Below are 18862 nucleotides of genomic sequence, written 5' to 3'. Positions count from 1 at the left end.
TTTCCTTCACGCCCTGCTCAACATAAGGTCAAAAAAGTTACCGCTACACCAACATAGTATATAGCACATGCATATCCATGCACACACAGATGGAGGGTTCTTTTGAGAGCAAGGAGGTGGTGTATTACCATACAAGGAAAGGAAACACTACTTCTACTTCCCATCATCTAGCACAAAATAATAAAACATCTCAGGCTATCAAGATGTATTATGAAATTACACTTTGTTAGTTAACAAGAAGTACAGTAAACTCAAGTCAAAAGAAAAAAAAATAGTGTTTTATTAACTACCACACTGTTATAATACACTTTAAACGTACAATAAGGTAGCCTTTAAATTTGAGGTGGTTTTAAGAATAACAAATGAACAGATTTCCAAATGTTTGTAAATAGGTGAACTGCAGTAATTATTGTTGTACATTTTTTGAAAATGGTATAGCACTTACAGACTGGCTATATAACTTCATTTTGTACATTTTTCTATAATTGAAAATATAAACAGTAATTAAAAAATAAAAAGAAAATTCAGCATAATAAAAAACATATATGTTTATCAGTTAAATGTACTGGATACATACAATTTTTAAGGGAAGAAGCAAAAAAGGAAAGATGGCTGATATTTAAATGCAGATTGACTAACCAAAAACTAAACAACAAACAAATAAAAACCTCATAAAACCCCTAGTTCACTATGACTATATCCATATGTTTGGGAGTACTGTCAATATGGAAGTGATTTTTCTGTTGTATTTGCATATGTTGTATTTTACTGGTAATTTACACGATGGCTTTTAAGGCCCTGGCAGACAGATGTTTTTTGGAAAAAGATTTGATAAAAATCACTGCTGAGACGCAATACACCTTATTTTTGGTCCTCCAATGTTCAAAAGAAGGGATATACTTCACTATAACATTTGCCTTACCACCCAAATGCCTCAACCTATACATATTTATTTTTTTTAACATTTTAAGCTTTTTAAACATTGGTTATATTGCCCACCTTGGTTACTGAAAGAATATTAACAAGACATCATTTTGGCAAATTAAATCTTAAACATGGCTTTTCAATAGGATTTAAAAGGTGACTATCCCTAGAGTTCCATGTTAAAATGTAGTTTTCAAAATCTTACAAGAGTAATGCTTAAAATATTGTACATAGTTAACCTAATTAAAATAATTAGCTTCAAAATGACAAGTTGATGAGCTAAGTAAAGCCTACACTATGTAACATTTGCTTGGAAACTTGATTTGTCAGTTATGCATAATAAAAATTCCAGTCATCAAGAAAATTACAAAATTTCTTTTATCATAACATGATTTCTTTTCACCCATCAACTTCTTTTATCTTACAATAGATAAATACCAACATGTTCTCATTTTTTTACACTAAACCACACAGGATTGATGCATTTGGTTAGACTACCATTTCCATCGTTAAATTCTTTTTTTTTTAATATAACTTGGTAAAATTTCATCTCTTCTAGATTCCAAAAGTACCTACAAAACCCATGCAATTTTACCATTTTAATATACTATGGAATATCATACAAAGTAAGGCATTTCAGTGTCATGTATAACCAAGTTACTGTCAATCCAAAAATTTTTGCACATCAATAAAAAGATATCTAAGAACTTAGGAACAATATTCTTCTCACTACTGTATAAAAATAACCACAATTAATAGGTATCTTGTGTAATATTTACTCCATTGTCTCGTTTCCCGAAACTGTGACAAGCTGTAAAGGTATTTCAGTGTTGGTAAGAATATCCTGATTGCTGGTGCCAGATGTATTTACAGTTCCTATTCCTGAAACAGAGCCTTGTTGAATATTTGCAAGAATAAGTGTTGTTCCTCCTGCAGTAATCAAAGTATCATCAGGTGTTGCTTCTACTGATGCCAGCACTGTACTGCTAGAGTGAATACCTTTTTTATTCTGATGTGTTTTAATGTGTTTGGCAAGGTGGTCACTTCTCATAAAGCGTTTTGAACATTCTGGACAGACAAATTTCTTCTCACCTGTCACAGAAGATAAGAAAAAAACATGTTTTCAAGAATATTAAAAATATCACACGTACACCAAAAACTGGGATAACTCACTGCCTTTCAGAGTCAGAATTCTAACATCTATACTGAAGAAAAAAATGATCCAACATGATAAATGTGTTAACTTTCTAGACACCCATATAAATCCTTCAAAAGAATTGATTTATTTTTCTGTGTCTCACTGAGTTTGGCGAGATCTTTCAGGAAAGCTAAAGAATATTGCCATCTCATATCCTTAGGCTGCTAAGTTGCACCGCAGTTATTACCAATAAATAACTTTTAAGAGGAGAACAAAACCTGACAAATGATGGACAGGGAAGACTGAGCTCCTGCAGAATCACACTTGAGACTGACAGACAAGATCATTAGAGTAATTCAGGTTTGCAGGGACCTCTGGAGGTCTCCAGTCTGATCTCTCTTTAAGCAGGATCAGCAATGAGGTCAGACCTGGTGGCTCAGGAATTTATCCAGTTTAGTCTTGAAAACCTTTAAGGATGAAGACTGCAGAAACTCTGTGGGCATCCTGTTCCAGTGCCTGGCTGTCCTCCCACTGAAAAAGTTTTTCTTTATATCTGGTCTGAACTTCTCTCTTTGCAACTTATGTCCGTTGTCTCTCATCCTCCCACCAATGCACCACCACGAGAAGTCTGTCTTTGCCTTCTTAATGGTGGCCTTTCAGGTATTAAAAGGTTGCTATTAAGCTCCCCCCTGCCCTTACTGTTGTCTTTGTGCAGCTGAATAAGCCCAGTTCCTACAGCCTTTCCTCATAAGGCAAACGTTCCAGCTTCCTGATCATCTTGGTCACCCTTTAGTGAACTCACTCCTGTTGAACAAGGTCTTTCTATATATTGGGGGCTAAAAACTAGATGAAATATTCTAGATGCAGTCTAACCAGTGCTAAGAAGGGGATAATCACTTCCCTAGAACTCGTGTCTCTGCTTCTGTTGATACAGCCCCAGCCATGTTTGCTGCTGGCTTCTGCTCATGCTCTGGTTGTCTATCAAGACTTCCAGGTACTTTTCAGCAGAGCTGTTTCCCAACAAGTCAGTGCTTATCCTGTGCTGTTGCACAGGTTAATTCCATCCCAGGTGCAGTACTTTGCGTTTATCTTTGCTGAATTTCATAAGGTTCCTGTCAGCCCATTCCTTCAGCCCGATTCCCTCTGAATAGCAGCCTTGTCCTCAAATACAATGATGGGTCACCCCAGTTTGGTGTCATCTGCAAACCTAAGAAGGGTGCACTCTGTCGCCTCCTCCAGGTCAGTGACTAAGATGTTTAACAGGTCAAAGGATAAATCCCTGCAGTTCTCTACTTTTTATTGGTATGCAGGTACACTAGGAGCCATTAACCATACCCCCCGAGCTAGATCATTCAAGCAGCCTCTTCTTTTTTAAACCCATCTGGCTGTCCACCCAGAGAGACCATAACATCCCAGCTTGGGTTCAAGCATCCAACATGTCTTAACAAAAGCACACCATTAGGTACAAAACATGAAGTAATTTTCATAGACATTGCAAAGACAGTTTTCTAAGCAACGTAAATGCTGATAAGCACAGAAATTATGTATCTATTGTCATTGAGTTTTTCAAATAGTCTAATGTTAAAATGTAAGCATCCTGCAGAATTCAATTATGGATTCAGCTTGTAGGAAAACAGGTAATAAAGACAACAGATTTGAAACAAACTGCTCCTTAGAAAGGTGCATGATCTACACTAATTTCTTTTCTTTGTATTAGACAAAAGGAGAAATGTGAACCTGGAGTCCCTAATGGATGGTCTAACCATGAAACTAGAAGATGTAGAATGATGCACCATCACACGCTCTTCCTTGATTTTGTGAATGACATCTAATCCTCGGACATCTAGCCCTCTATTTTTGTTGAAGTTTTACACTGGAGCAACAGTTCTAATCTGGTTCAGACAAATTAAATGCATTGCTGAATCTGAATAAAGTATTCTGATTAAACTATATTAAATATTAGCTTAAATGTCAGTTCTGAATCAAAAAAGGTAGCTGTTTTTCCTTCTCAGATGTATCAAAGAAATGAAAGTGTAGCTCTAAGTATTAGCTGATTTTAGAAGTCACACTACATTAAAATCAATCCAATACAAAGATCTGTTCTCCTCTTAAAAGTTATTTAACCAAGCTCTCTCCATGACACATCTTTAGTTAAATGCACCAGAATCAAGGACTTAAAACCTGTGTGCGTTCTTCGGTGTCGCTGAAGCTCATCGCTGCGAGTGAACCTTTTGCCACAGAACATCCAAGTACAAACAAATGGACGCTCTCCAGAATGCCAGCGGAGATGAGCCCTCAAATGTGAAGTTTTCCCATATACTTTGCCACACCCTGGTATGTGACAAATGTGTTGCTTCTTTTTTCCCAAGTTGGAGCCTCTGTTAAAAAAAAAGGAGAAGTTATTAATTCTAATACATTCCTCCTAAATACTGGTCATACATATAAGCGGGGTTACATATACTAATAGATCTGCAAACAAACCTGAGCAGCTTCCCATTTTTGTTTCAAATACAGAGTCCAGTACACTCCATAAGAAGCTGGAACTAAATTCTATAATGCTATCCCAATTCTGCAACAAACTATAAATTCAACAGCATGTGATATTTAAATGATACAAGTGTAATCTTTAGCAAGCATACATGTATATGAAGTTAGAAATACAGTCATTACAGCAGTTTGTACTATTTTGATGCTGAAGTGCCCATATTTTACATTTCTCCCAGTTTCAATTTTTACCATACCAAAGACAGTTTTGGCAAAGAAAAACACAAACTACTGCAATTGCCAAAACGAAAACTGGAGATTTTGGCAACTAGCAAGAGAGCAGATGGGACTTTTGGCAACTTGGGGAAACCTGAGAAGCAGTTTGGTGTTGGAGGACAAGCATACTAACTTGAGTATTTCCACTAAAAGGAGTGGCAGTGAAACAAGCTGATCTTGCTAACATTTAAATTAATTCCTTGGTATTTCAGAAAAAAAAAAAATCCATCAAAATGAACACATAATTCACAGGTAGTATAATCCAGACTACTGAGCTTGATGCCTATTTTAAGATGCTGCCTCACTGAAATGGTAGGTGTTTGATTCAGGGGAAACACCTAACACAAAAGCCTAACTTTTTTTTTTTTTTTTTTAAATAAAATCACCAGAGAGAGGTCAGAGTCTCTGAAGACCCAGAGAAAGAGATCAGTCTGGCAAGCACAGGGCATCATGATTGATTTTAGCCAATTTAAGTGTTTGCTGCTGCTGAAAGGGGCACTCCAGGGAAAAGATCTGGCTGACAATGCAGCTATATGCATGGTAAGTGCTGGTACAAGGGAGGAGATTGGAAAATGCAGCCAAGCCAGGCCACCTTATTCATCAGCAGTGTTAACTTAGAACAGATTAAGTGGATTCTGAAATCAGTCTTAGGCACTCCATCCTCCATGACCGATTACACAATTTTCAGCTGCCTCCCCAGGGCAATTTTTTTTTCTTAAATTGGGTGTTGAACTTCTGCTTAACCATCCAGTGGCTGAAGGATTTGCCTAGCAACTCTTAGATGTAGACTCTCATCCCTGCATTCAGAACAATTCTGGTTTACATCTAATGAGGGTTCAGGGTAAAATGTATATACACTTTAAGGAGCTAGCACTTGGAAGCAAACATTTCTCAACAGGCACAGAAACTAACTCAGTCTAAAAACTCACAGCATCTAAAGGGAATTCCAACCATAGCACATATGCATCTAAAACATTCCAGACAGTCCAGAAAAAGTAAGGAGATAAAATCCAGTTAAGTCCTAGAAAATGTTTCAAAGAAGTCCCAATATAGAGCGATCTTCATAGTGCTTCATTAGTCATTTTATCTCAGAAGAAAAAACTATCACTTTTACATACTGATTATTTGTCATGACAATGTAGGTTTTGATTTCAGAACAAATTCAATGGCAGTAGAAGTAGCATGTCAAGAAGGCTTTTAACGGTTAAGGTTGCTAACTACCGGCTATGACAATACAGTGGGAATTTCTTCACCCAACCAATCATGACGCGTCATAGTATCGGTAAAAGACCACCACCAGTTACCGACTCTGCTGATCAATTCCTGATCTGGCCACAGGTGGATGGGCCACCTTCACTTAACTGGATAAAGAGACATATACATTAATCATATGTGTTTGATAAATAGCAGGAGACTGCAGTAACCTATGGGTATGGTGACAGAACAGATTTTGCTTGTCTAATTTTTTTTGGTTTATTGCCACCCCTTAATCCTTAGCCTCACAGAAAGTCTACTTGCCTGTTTTACCCAGTTTGTTTATAAATTTCATACAAAAAATTCTGACCTGATATCTTAAGCTCTTCCATCATTACTAGTCTCGGCAAGAACACTTCTGATTTAATTTTCCTTTTTCAAATGTCCCAAAAGAAGATCACTTCTTTGGACCAGGACAAACATTGCCCTTTTTACAGAATCACAGAATCATCTGGGTTGGAAAAGACCTTGAAGATCACCTAGTCCAACCATTAACCTAACACTGACAGTTCTCAACTACACCATATCCCTCAGCGCTATGTCGACCCAACTCTTAAACATCTCCAGGGATGGGGACTCCACCACCTCCCTGGGCAGCCCATTCCAACACCTAACAACCCTACCTCACCTACCTCAGCTGAAATGTCCATTTTTGGTAGCCTTTGCTACATCTAAACTCTCAGGTTCACACTCTTCCATGGCCTTCCCTCAAGCCAAGATTAAAATACAAAATTAACTGTACTGTCAGTCATTTAACTTTGTATTATGCCACATACACAATAGCTCGATATTCACAAGTTCTGAACATTCAGCCAATCTCAAAGGCATTTAGCAAAATGTCTTTAGATTGCCCCCTTTTCTAGTTTCTCAGCCTTTGCAAACAGCTAGGTCACCAGACAAAACTCACTGTACCTGTAACAGTTCCAGTGCCATGCATCTATCAGCCCAAAACACCCAGCTACCCAGACTCCAAGGAAGAAATTTTCTGTATTCCTCCTTTCGCCTTAGTGCAACCAGTTCCACAGTTCTCAGGCTCTACATTCATCTTCATCTAATGATTCAGTTCTAGACAGCTCTTCTTCAGGTCCCCTTGTTTGGTGGCTCAAGGCATCCAGCAATTGTGGTGCAAGGCAAAGGAACACCCATGGCTCTTCTCCATTATACAGTCTTGGTAACTGAAAGAATTCTACACAGAATCCCACTATCCTGTGTCTAATTGCCTGTCCAACTCCATGTAACCCTAAGAAGTGCCCAGCTTATGCTTATTAAAATGTATTTCTGCACTTGAGAATACATTTCTGTACCTAGAATATTTTTTTGTATTTGGTATTTCATCCTCACACCTTCTCCAAATATACTACAGTCTTGTCCTCCACAATATTATCAGTACAAATATTTCGTAACTTTGCCTCATACTGTACACAGATATGACACAAATGACATGAAATCACATCAGATTCCCCTAGAATAATTTTAAAATTCCTAAATCAATTGTTTGAAGTTGCTTAATTCCACCTTTAGCCTAGACTGAAGGAAACCACGGTTCAACTCATGGTCAGCTTACTGTGCATAGGTGGTGTAGCACATGTAATTCTAAGCATCTCACCTAACTTGTGACAGAATTCCATAGCAGACTCTGACGTTCAAAGTGAGGGGCAAGTTAGGGATTCACAGAATGAAATCCGCAAGACTGCTGTGAACAGGTAACTAAGTGTATTTATTCTACACAGCTTCATATAGGCATCTGCACGTTTGCTTCATGTGTGCTCTAAACTAACTGGATAGGAGCCAAATTCTATCTGGACGCTTTGCAGCTGTGACAGTCTGGCACTATGCCCTAACACATCATGCTAAGAGGCCTTTCTTGTTGCACTGGCCAATAACCATCATCACTGAGTAAAAGGATGTGACTCAGGTCTACTTCTTGACTGGAGTCTTCAAATCAATTAATATTTATTTTCATAGTACATTTTAGCTTTATAAAGATTGGAAACCACATTTCTCAGTAACCACACAGAATGCAACGGTTTCAGCAGGAGACACCTTCATCCACTGAGAAACTGGACTTTCAGTCCAGCAGTCCTTCCAGGAGGAACATCAAGTATTTCAAGGATAAAACATACACTTGTTAGTTATTTTACAAATGTGTATTTTAGAGTTACGTACCTGAAGTGGTACTCAGAAGCACTGTTCCTCTATAGATCCAGACAGTAGTAGCTACATCTCAATGTAATTCCAGATGTAATTGAGAGGAGGGTGAAATCTCCAGATGTAACTGAGAGGAGGATGAACTTTCCACCTAACTTCAGACATCCTAACTAGAAGCCTAATACAGTCTGTTTGGGATCAGAGTCATCCTTTGAGATGTATCTCTCTCTCTCTCCACTTGTTTATCCCTCATTTTACTATATAAAGCTTGAGGCTATAAGGTTTTAATTTACATATCTAATACGTCATCCTCTTCCTTTCCTACCCTCCACCCCTGCCAAGTAAAGCAAAGATAATAGTGGCTTCCTACTTCACAGGACTGATACAAACAGAAATCCTTTGAAGACTGCAATGTAGTCTAATTCTGTATCGAGTCAAAAAAACCCAACAAAAGCCAACAACAAAAAATGGAAAGAACTGCTCAACTCCCCTTTGCACCCAGAAAACAGAAGAGACAAGAAATGCCAAAACTAGGGCTACACGAAAGATGAAATTACGATGAAGTCTGCATATGTGAAGCCATGTACTACATTTTCCTACCCCATCCAGTGCATAGAGGGGTAGTATTCATTGAATGAAATGCTATTCAGCTTTTTCATACTGATTTAACATGCTTTTCTTGTCTTACTAGTTACATATTATTTAAGTACTATCTTAAATACAGAATTATTCATTTCCCCAGGGTTTTTTCTCCTCATCATGGGCACTCACAACACTCACTGTGTCTAAGCAATTCACAAACAATGATTTCATCATCTTGCAACACTCCTGTGTAGTGAACTGAACTAGTACAATCATTTCATACATCCAAATATGAGGTAGAAAGAGATTAAGGCCAAAATTGTCAAACACCCACCAGCTTGAGGTGTCAAGTTCAATATAGCAGAAGCATATTTTCTTAGAGTACTGTAGATGTTCACAATTCAGCTCAATCGACTTCTTTACAGGAATGAACTCAGTACTTCTGCAGTGGAAAAGGTGGGGTGGATACACAAACACCTCCAAAACTTCAGAGCCCTGTTGCTGCAGTCCCGTATCTCATTCCCTAAATGCCTTCCAATTTCTGCAATAAGTGAAGCAGGTGCCAATCATTGCACAGCCCTGATTCATTCCCTGTGCATCATCCATCCCATCCACTGAACAGCACTGGGGTCATTTGAAAAAGAATAGTATGTAGCCATGTAATTAGAAACCAAATGATAATGCATATGTACAAGGGATTACATTAAAGTTGCTCAGGATGTCTTAACTTTGGCATTTGTGAACTTTCAAGTTTTCAATTTTGGACCCTTAATGTCATTTTAAGATTTGTGAATGCTATCTGAAGAAACTTAGAAAAACAAATGTCCTATTATCTAAAACTCCATGAGACATCCACAGAGTTGAAAACCAAATCAAAACTCAGAATTGCAGCACTAAACAAGCAACTCTGTCGTAGCTCTTATCTCAACTCCTTCCCAAATTCCTGTATCCGAGTTTCAGTCAGACTATACCCTTCTCCAGACTTCATCAAAACCATCTCTCAAAGATTCTTTCCTGGGCTTCAACTTTAAAGTCTGGTGTTATACCAACTCCATTTAGGAGGAAGAGGATTTTAGAGTAAATATGTCTCTAAATTAAAGCCACTGTAGTTTGGAATAGAGCACAAGGAAGATGAAAAATGTGAAATCTCTATGTTTCCTAAGAGTACTGCCAGTGCAAATCACATTTTCAGAGTTTTCTCCCAGACTGAAGCAAACCTCAACCCAGGATGTACTTTGGACAGATCTTCATGGCAGAGCCAAGGTTCACCAAGAACTTAGAAATGTCTGTGCCAGGTTTCAGTGAACTACACATAGGAACTTAACAAAAGGAAGCTGATGGACAAAGATGCTATATAACCTTAACTGCAGTTATCGCTAGCTTCATTTGTGATGTAAATACATGAAAGTGGCTTTGTCTTAAACACTTAATATTTACTCAGCATGGCTGCCTAAGCTATTACCTCTCCATGCTTGCAAAGAAAGTATCTAGAATATACAGCAAAAACCCACAAGAGACTTGAGAATAGACATACTCAGTCGGTACTATTAGAACTCTTAGAGCCATAGGACACTGAGAGGTTCTTTAAAAAGAGAACTCAGTAATTTACATTATAGTTCTCACATAAATAAAGAGTTCCATTTTACAGAAGAAGCTATTATCAAAATGGACAAGTTTTAGTGCACTGGAAAGAAGCCCCTGCACAATTATGTCAAGCACAAACACAACTAAATATTTTCACTTGTAAAAGCTGGCCCATTATCCCCACTTCCGCTCTTATATTCATAATCGAGATGTTTAAAATGAGTGTTTTGGAATAGAATAAAATCTTTATAATAACAAAAAGCTGAAGAATACTTTCATGAGATGTAGAATAATAAAACATGGCTTCCTGTGCAGCCCTGAAGTTTTATATGAATTGGAACTTAGTACCATTTTGTTAGCCAAATCTCCACTAACTTTGACTGAAAACAATCAGTCAATTCAAATTTTGAATTTAGAGTTATTACTTGTTTTTCTTAGGAAAACAGTGAATAAGAAAACCAGGATAACTGTATTTTTATAACGCTCTAAAGCAATCAACTGTGGAAAAAAAATGCTCAATCAGTGAGGAAATGTAGGAACACAGGATTTAATCAAGTCCTTGACATATGATAGGAAGCAAATCACAGATGTGCATATTCCAAAATATTTCATTTTCATATTATTTAGGGCAATGTTCTATCCCACTCACTTGTACTAGGTGGCATCTTACTCCAGATTTTTCCAATTAATCTCAGTGGAGTAACTCAGAGCGGATGGAATAATCTGCCCATCCATCTGCAAATCCAGAAATAAAGGTGGCAGTCCTTTATTGCATAAGCTCTTTTGCATAAGCCTCTAGTTTTCTCTCACTGAAGACAACTGCTGTTAACTAAGGCTCATTTTTTCCTCACTCATTATTTGTTTTCATCATTACATGCACTGTAAGACACTGAACATTACATACCTTCCACCACCTTCTTTGCAGTTGGGACATGTGCAAGCTACTCGTCGCAGTCTTTTTCCCTCTTGATGCGGTTGGTCCCCTTCCTCATCTACTACCTGTACTCTCAGATGTGTTAGATCATTGGTATTCAGCGTAGAATCACCACTGAGCTGCCACTCTTCTGGATCAGGCTCCTCTTCTTTAATCCTAATATCTGAGGAAAAGAACAAACACAGATCCATAAGTAGCCCATTAAATAGAGAGAAGGAAACCATAATGATCAAATCTTTTTACTGTTGAGAGCACTATGTCAGTCAAAAGTCAACATCCTTTAGTGCATACTGACATTGCTTCTGTGCCCTTGTAACCTGTAATGTATTTTAAAAGTTTATCTTACTATACATTTCAAAGTTGAAGACAAGCTATAACAAAGTATTAAAGTTTCAGTTTGAACTGTTCTTGGTAGGGAATGCAGTCACCAGGATATTGCTTGCTTGAAACTTGGGAAAAACTGAGGAACGAGAGGTTGGAGAGAGGTTGAAAAAAAAATGTAAACGCATGTTTCAAGTGATCCTGAGTAGCCATTTACGTTTCCACAGGATTTCTCAATTAGTGTGACATGTAATAGAAACAGCCTTTCTCAATGATCTTCAGAAGTTTTCAGTATGCACAGTGATATATAAAGTCATATAAGAAATCAATTAAATAAAAGGTTTTGACCTAAGAAAGACCAAGATATCTAAGGAAAACAAAAAAATTCATGCTTTTGTTCTATTTTCCACTTCTCACCTCAAATATATGCCTTTCCCATATACATAGAGAAGAAAACATTTAGGGAAAAAGGTTACTCAGCATGAGACAGCGGTAAGCAACACACAAACCACTTTAACATTTTGATGAGGTACTAGTCAAAATAGGTCTTTGCAGTTTCATGGATGCAAAAAAGCCTCTTAAATTATCCTCACATTTGCAAGTATGTGTACCCTCTCCCTACAGAGCATTCATTTAATCTAATCCAGGAACTAATTACAGCATCACAGTACACTGCAGAACAACAACTATTTTAACAAAGTTACATTTTAATAGGAACATTTTTCCCCTCAGACACTATTCTGGATTCCCAATGAGCTGAAAGTCTGTAAATCTGGATTTCAAAAAGACAGTTTCTACAGATCATTTTAGAAAGCTGAATCCCAGCCCCTTCTTTGGTTCAGCAGAGTAGTTTACTTTGTATTTTTTTCAGTGAAAATGATTAGCCACTAGCACAAACTAATAAATAAACTATCAATGGTTTAATTTTCTTCTGATGAAGCTTCAAATTAAAAGGTATGTGTCTTTCTGGATGTATTTAAGAGACTGCTTTCTCTGCAAAACAAACTCAGTTATCATGTAGATTTTTATCCTCAACTCAAACCCCACTCAAACACTGAAACCTTGTGGCCACTCTAAATCCTTTCTGGGAGCCAGTGCATCACCCATCACCTGTATAATGAAGACAAAGCTGCCAGATTGCATGATAAAACATAAGAAAAACTTTGCTGGGACAGATCATAAACAGTATCCCGTCCCAGTAGAGATCAGGAAAGAAATTAATGATAAAACATGTAAAGCATAATAGCTACCTGGTCGACCTTTCAATCAACTCCAGCATTCATCTATTTAGAGACAAAGGCTGTAGCTACACACAAAAATTTGCTTGGTGCTAATAAAGTCTCAGTCCAGCCTTTCCCAACACCACAGTTTGCCTTCCTTTTACTTGCACATGTATAACCATTTGCAGGACTGTGCCGTCAACTACATCACTGATGTAATTAAAGTTAAAATAATTCTCCAGGAAACCACTGCATTGCAAAGAGAATTCCAGGTCAGAAACAGGGAAGTCTAGAATATTTATCTGGTTTGGCTGCAAAAGTCAATGCCAGAAATTAAGTTTGCTTGAATATGACAGGCTCTGAGCTGTGTGAATCCAGGAGCTAGCACACTCACTTTTGCTGACTCTTTACACATGTGGTAACATCCAGCAGAACTACCGTGGCAAATCTGTCCAAAGTCACCTACATACTCAGCTTCACTAAGTTGTTCACAATTTTGGACAGCAACATAACAAGTATCTCTCACAGGAAGACCTAGAAAACCTCTGAGGTGACTTTTAGTCTTCTGCATTAGCCACCAAACTATCTTTCCTACCAAATTAAGTCATCTTCTGATAGTCACCTACGAAATAATTTTATTATCCATAATAATTTGTACATACATATTATACATAAAACTAATTTTACATAAGCAAGGATTAAAACACTATAGAACATACAAAGAGTTTATAGAATTATCTTTCAAATTGGATACTATTAAGTATACTAATACGTTCACTTACAGCAACTTTGGAAAAAGGCAAAAGCTTAATTTACTCTTACGCAACAGGGCACATAATAGGAATTTAAATACAGCAAATGGCAAGGTTGCCAGCGCAGGCCAATTCAAGCCTCCGAGCAGTTCTTTCGGGCAGGATATGTTATGCAGCACACTCAAAATTCTTTTGCCAATCAAATGCTCAACAAAATGTACACTGTTTAAATTCTGGTTTTATTTAAAAGAAGAATTGAAGTAATGTCAATAAAACACTCTATTAAGAAGATAATTTCATTATAATCTTACTAACATTAGACACTGGCATACAGTGAGTTTGTAAAGTCAGTAGCTGAATCCAGTTAGCACTGCATACACATCATACTTCAAAAGAGGTATCAACATGTCCTAGCAAAAGTGAATGGATCAAATTAGGGTATGGATCTGTGCTCCCAAGATCCAACTCCACTACTGAAGTCAAACACTCCATATAACATCTTATTTCTTCTGTTACACTGACAACCCAAAGTCACACTCTAATAACAGATACACACCTAACAAAAGAAACATGTCCAGAATGTCTATACAGCACACCAGTATCCAAGACTTTCCACCTTCAGCTCATGCAATGTTTGTTCCACTTTGCAAACTTTCATCATGAGTTCCTTCCACTTTTTCATCAGTACCTCTCTATTCCCAGTTCCTCCCAGTCACCACCATTATTGCAGCAGCACAAAGGCTCATAACAGTTTTATAATGGTGAAGACATAAATGAAAAATTATTTGGACAAAAAAAGAGGGACAGACAAAACAATCCTAAGAGTTGAGGATACTGGAGAAAATAAGAATTTGCATAGACATACAATAGTTTATAGTATTATTTTTTAAAAGTGCAAGACTGAAGTGAAGTCAAAGTAGTTCTCTAATTTTGTACTATGCTTCCTGGTTATCCTGATAAGGCAGAAAGTATACCTATTGCTTTACCTATTCCTCAGAAGGATGGACCATATTCTACTCCAGGCACACAGAAAAGTACAGTGTAAACTGACAATTTACAAACAGAACTTTTTAATACGTAGATCAGCGGTTCTCAACCTATGGTCTGCAGACCCCTGGTGGGCCGTGATGTCATCACAGAGGGTCCGTGAAGGCTTAAAGCAGGGACAGGGAATGTCCAGCCTGAAAACATTTGATCTGGCCCACGGCAAGCACTGTGCCTCCTTTTCCCACGGCCCCTCCCCTCAAAGCTCCTCTCATACTCAAGTCCGTCCCATTCCCACTGCCCCCCGCCTGCCCTGACATGCTAGTATATTCAGTGCTAGTATGGCTGGTGGGACCCACTTTAACTAGGCGGATTTTCTCTTAAAGACATTTTCTTAACCCAACAGCCCTCTTTATGGCCACAATGGGGCTGAAGTCTGTTCCTCCAAGTGGTGATCCTGGACCCGTAAACAAAAATATATGGTGACTGAACAGAGACAAACAAGGGGGGAGGTGAGAAGAATTATAAAAACTTTTCATCAAATCTTAATGTAAAAATTGGCATCGAATTCAGAATTAGCATGTTAAAATACCATAAAATGGGCCATTTGATCAAGAAGAGTGTTTAAATTCATATGGAATCATTGCAATAAAGATATAATAGGAGTCTGTGCATTAACAGATTAACTTATTTCCCTTCTCCAAATCTGAAGACCCTTCACGAGAAAACTGAAATAAATATTTGATGAAGTCTAGTGCTTTAAATCTTGAATTAAATCTTGGTGGTCCGCAGCCACAAAAGGTATTTAAAGGGGGTCCATGCTGAAGGAAAGGTTGAGAACCCCAGATGTAAATTATACTTTCAATAAAAATTAAAAGAAATATCAAAAGATGAAGTGTTTATCTAGCCTTTCCAGGATGCAGAATAGCAGAGTGGATTGTACAAAATCCTGTAGTGAATCTGATTGCACTAATAAGGTCCTTAGAACCACTGAGTCTGTTGCCTTCCAAGTAGGTTTTACATTATTGCAAGAGATGAGGGGAAATTCCATCACTATTTCCGGAGGGAGGAGGAGGTGCCACTGTAATTTAGACAACAGTAAGAAAATGAAGGAGTAGAAGGGATAAACCATGGAGAAGAGCAAAAGATAAGTCTTCTCCAATACAGTCGAACTGGAGATAATGCAAATTCATGTAGATAGCAACAACTCTGCATTTCTTCCTTGGTGTTCTTCTGGACATGCTCCGTTCCAATTCAGTCTCAACTGACAGAATACTAGGTTTTACACATACTCTGCAAAAAATTGGGCCTAAAAGAAATTTACATAATCCCTGAAGTCATGACAAGCTGAGGCAAACACTGGTAAATTTGAGGCAACTTTTGTTTTCTACCAATTAAACACAGGCTAAATGAAGGTTACATTTTCTTTACTACTATTTTGTTTCCATGCTTTCAAATTTCTATATGCCCTTACTTCTTAATTAAGTTCAAGACCTAGTACTAGGTAAGTATGAAGGGGAAATTCAGGCAAAGATACTGTTTCAAACCGCTTACAGATTCTGAAAACCATATATTCTGTTCCAAGTTCTTCTTGGTATCTAGTGAGCTAGATTTGGTTTAGACTTGGCTTTCCTCTAAAGAATGGAAATGGATCTTGGTGTACAATTTTGTTCCAAAGGCAGTATTTCAGAGTCACAGAAAGCCCAGAGCTGGCTACAATACGGAACAAGTTTATTTAGCAAATAAAAACAATAACTAAGAGATTTGTTTAAAGCGCTTCAGAGAAGAGTAACTAAACTGTCAGGATGAAACTATGCAGATGTAAATCCAGCTTGAACTACTCTTGAGTACATTTCAACTATAATCTAGTGCACAGAGAATTATTGCTGCCCATTGATACAGCCAGGTCATTCACCTACTTCACCATGTATGAGATGAATGCATCAGTTAAGCTTCACATTCTATCTTGGTCTGTTTCAACCAGAACTTTGAGAAAAGGCTGAATTCTTCATCTATGAAAAATGTTCTTAGTTTACCCAACAGCCACAGAAACAGGGATAAACTCAGAAGGGAGGAGGATGCAGTGCAAAAATGCTTCATTTTAGGACTATGCCACCACTTCCATTTTTTTATGTATCTGCCTCCGCAGAATGTCACTTAAAGGCACTCTCAGCATTACCTGTAACTGTCTCCAAATCACAGGCTTCTAGTTTAGCTGCTTTTCCTAGATGCTGAAAGCCACCCTGCCTTTTTTACTCAGCTAAGCTTTACTAGTTCCTCATCTGAAAAGCAGAAATACGGTCTTTTCAAGTGAAAACAGATTTGCAGCAGCACTGCACATACCTTCACACCAATTTCCTCACAGCATCACAAATTGACTGTCTGCAGTTTTAGTGTCTTGTAATCAGTCATGCTTATTAATTTATTTTTCCAAATAGATGCTTCTCTTCCCAGGCCATCCCAGAAAACAGATGTGAATTCCCATCTCTTTTCCATCTTCTCTTGCTAATTTTGTTTTCAGTTTTCTATACAGTGCAACCCACATTCCCTCAGCATCTTGATTCATCTTGCCTTGATCTCGGGATGTGAGGAAGCTTTAATAAAGATGTTCAAATTTCTTAGACACTTTGTTCATTCCCATCTAAACTAAGCTTCCTAAACTAATCTATCTAAATTAAACTCTCCTTACTAGTTGGCCAGCTGTGCAAATCTTGCAGACTGGAAACTCAACAAGGTTAATGATTTCTACTCTGATTTGCCCCCCAAAACTTAAGAGTGAATTTAAGCATTTTTATTTTGTAATAAATTACAAGGCAACTGAAGATACACTAGAGAATGTCATCCTGAAATACCTGTGAACCTCAACTCAGAAGAAAGACTGTCATCTCGTTCCAGTAGCTTTAAATCAGATTTTAAGTTTCTAAAGAAAACTGTTATGTACAAGACTAAGAGCAGGACCTCACAATACTGAACATTTAAGCAGTACCAGCAAAACGATTAAAAATAGAGCTATAAATTTTTTCTGACAAGAAATGACACATACTGTATTTCCAAGTGATCCTATGCATTATTCTAAGCCGATTATTTAAAGATTTGAATCACAAAAGTACTTAAGCCAGTGCTAGCACAACACATATTATGCATCAAAGAACAGTTACTTACCCTAAAATAACTGCAGTTCTTCAAGATGTGTTGTCTACAGATTCTCAAGATTTTGGATTCTTATGGACAGTAATGCCTGCCGCAGCATGCCCTTATTTTTTCCTTTTTTCCCATAGTTGAAAATATAAGAGGGGATAACTAGAAAGGGGGAAGACGAGTTGATCATGCTCAATATAAAAGAAGCCAGGAACTGCAGAAATAGGTAAGGAAAGCAGGAGGACACAGAGAATTCTGTGACCAGCAGGGTTAAGTATTCCTACATGAAAGAGTATTAGACTGCTGCTAGGGTCAAACAACAGAATTGTCAGCAGTAATTCAGGAAGGCAGAGCTGTTCAATAAGTGTTTCTGTTCTGTATTTTGGTAAAAGCCAAATAATGGTCCTATCACTAGATGAGAATGAAAAGCTTCCCACTGACAGTAAGTCAGGAAGATGTAGAAACAGCTACTGAAATAAACACTTAATAAATCAACAGAGTAGGATAATTTTCATTCAATAACTTTAAGAGATGGCTGAAGAGCTCTCTGCAGTTTTAATGCTGCAAGCCTTTGACCATGTGAATGCTCTAGTGGGTTAGAAAAAAGCGAGCACTGTGATAATACTGATAAAGGGTAAACAAAGACTCAAAGAAATAGGGAAAGAATTAATGCCAGTCAAAATGGGATTATGGGAACAATTAGATTCAAAAGTTTGGGTTTTTCTAAAATCAGCGATGACACCATTGTTGATATAATATACTTGAGAGTTCTGCACAGCAAGTGACTTATTAGGATACACTAAACAATTTTGATTAAGAAAAATAAAGTACAAAACATGTGGAATACACAGAATAAAAATTGGCATGAAATTTATATATCATCTCTGTATGACAAATAATGAGGACATGCCACTGACAATGTGTATTCTTCCCCCCTTTTGTCCTTAAAAAAATTAGTACCTTTTGAAAAAACGTGTCTTCTACAAGCAGTGAAAGACAACCCATCTACAACAGAGCCTTATCTTCAAGAGAGCAATCACAACTAGGATCCTGGTGAGCATTCCTGGCATTACGAAAAGACTGGCGTTGTCCTTGGTAAAAACTTCAGATGCTTTTTATGAGC

The 18862-nt window shown here is 37.5% G+C and overlaps 1 protein-coding gene across 2 annotated transcripts in view; it reads right to left on the bottom strand.

The window, feature by feature from the left end:
- Positions 1–256: 256 nt before the first annotated feature.
- Positions 257–18862, bottom strand: part of SP3 (Sp3 transcription factor) — a 37163-nt gene continuing 18557 nt past the window's right edge. For both annotated transcript variants that reach the window (XM_074873194.1, XM_074873193.1), the window contains 3 exons: positions 11295–11487; positions 4244–4440; positions 257–2016 (listed from right to left, as the gene is read on the bottom strand). In XM_074873194.1, the coding sequence (XP_074729295.1) occupies positions 1700–2016; positions 4244–4440; positions 11295–11487 (707 nt within the window). In that variant the 3' untranslated portion in view covers positions 257–1699. The remainder of the gene's footprint in view (positions 2017–4243; positions 4441–11294; positions 11488–18862) is intronic.

This window comes from Strix uralensis, chromosome 6, assembly GCF_047716275.1.
Source record: "Strix uralensis isolate ZFMK-TIS-50842 chromosome 6, bStrUra1, whole genome shotgun sequence".
In the NCBI taxonomy this organism is placed as follows: Eukaryota; Metazoa; Chordata; class Aves; order Strigiformes; family Strigidae; genus Strix; species Strix uralensis.
This window is presented reverse-complemented; position numbering and strand designations above follow the sequence as displayed.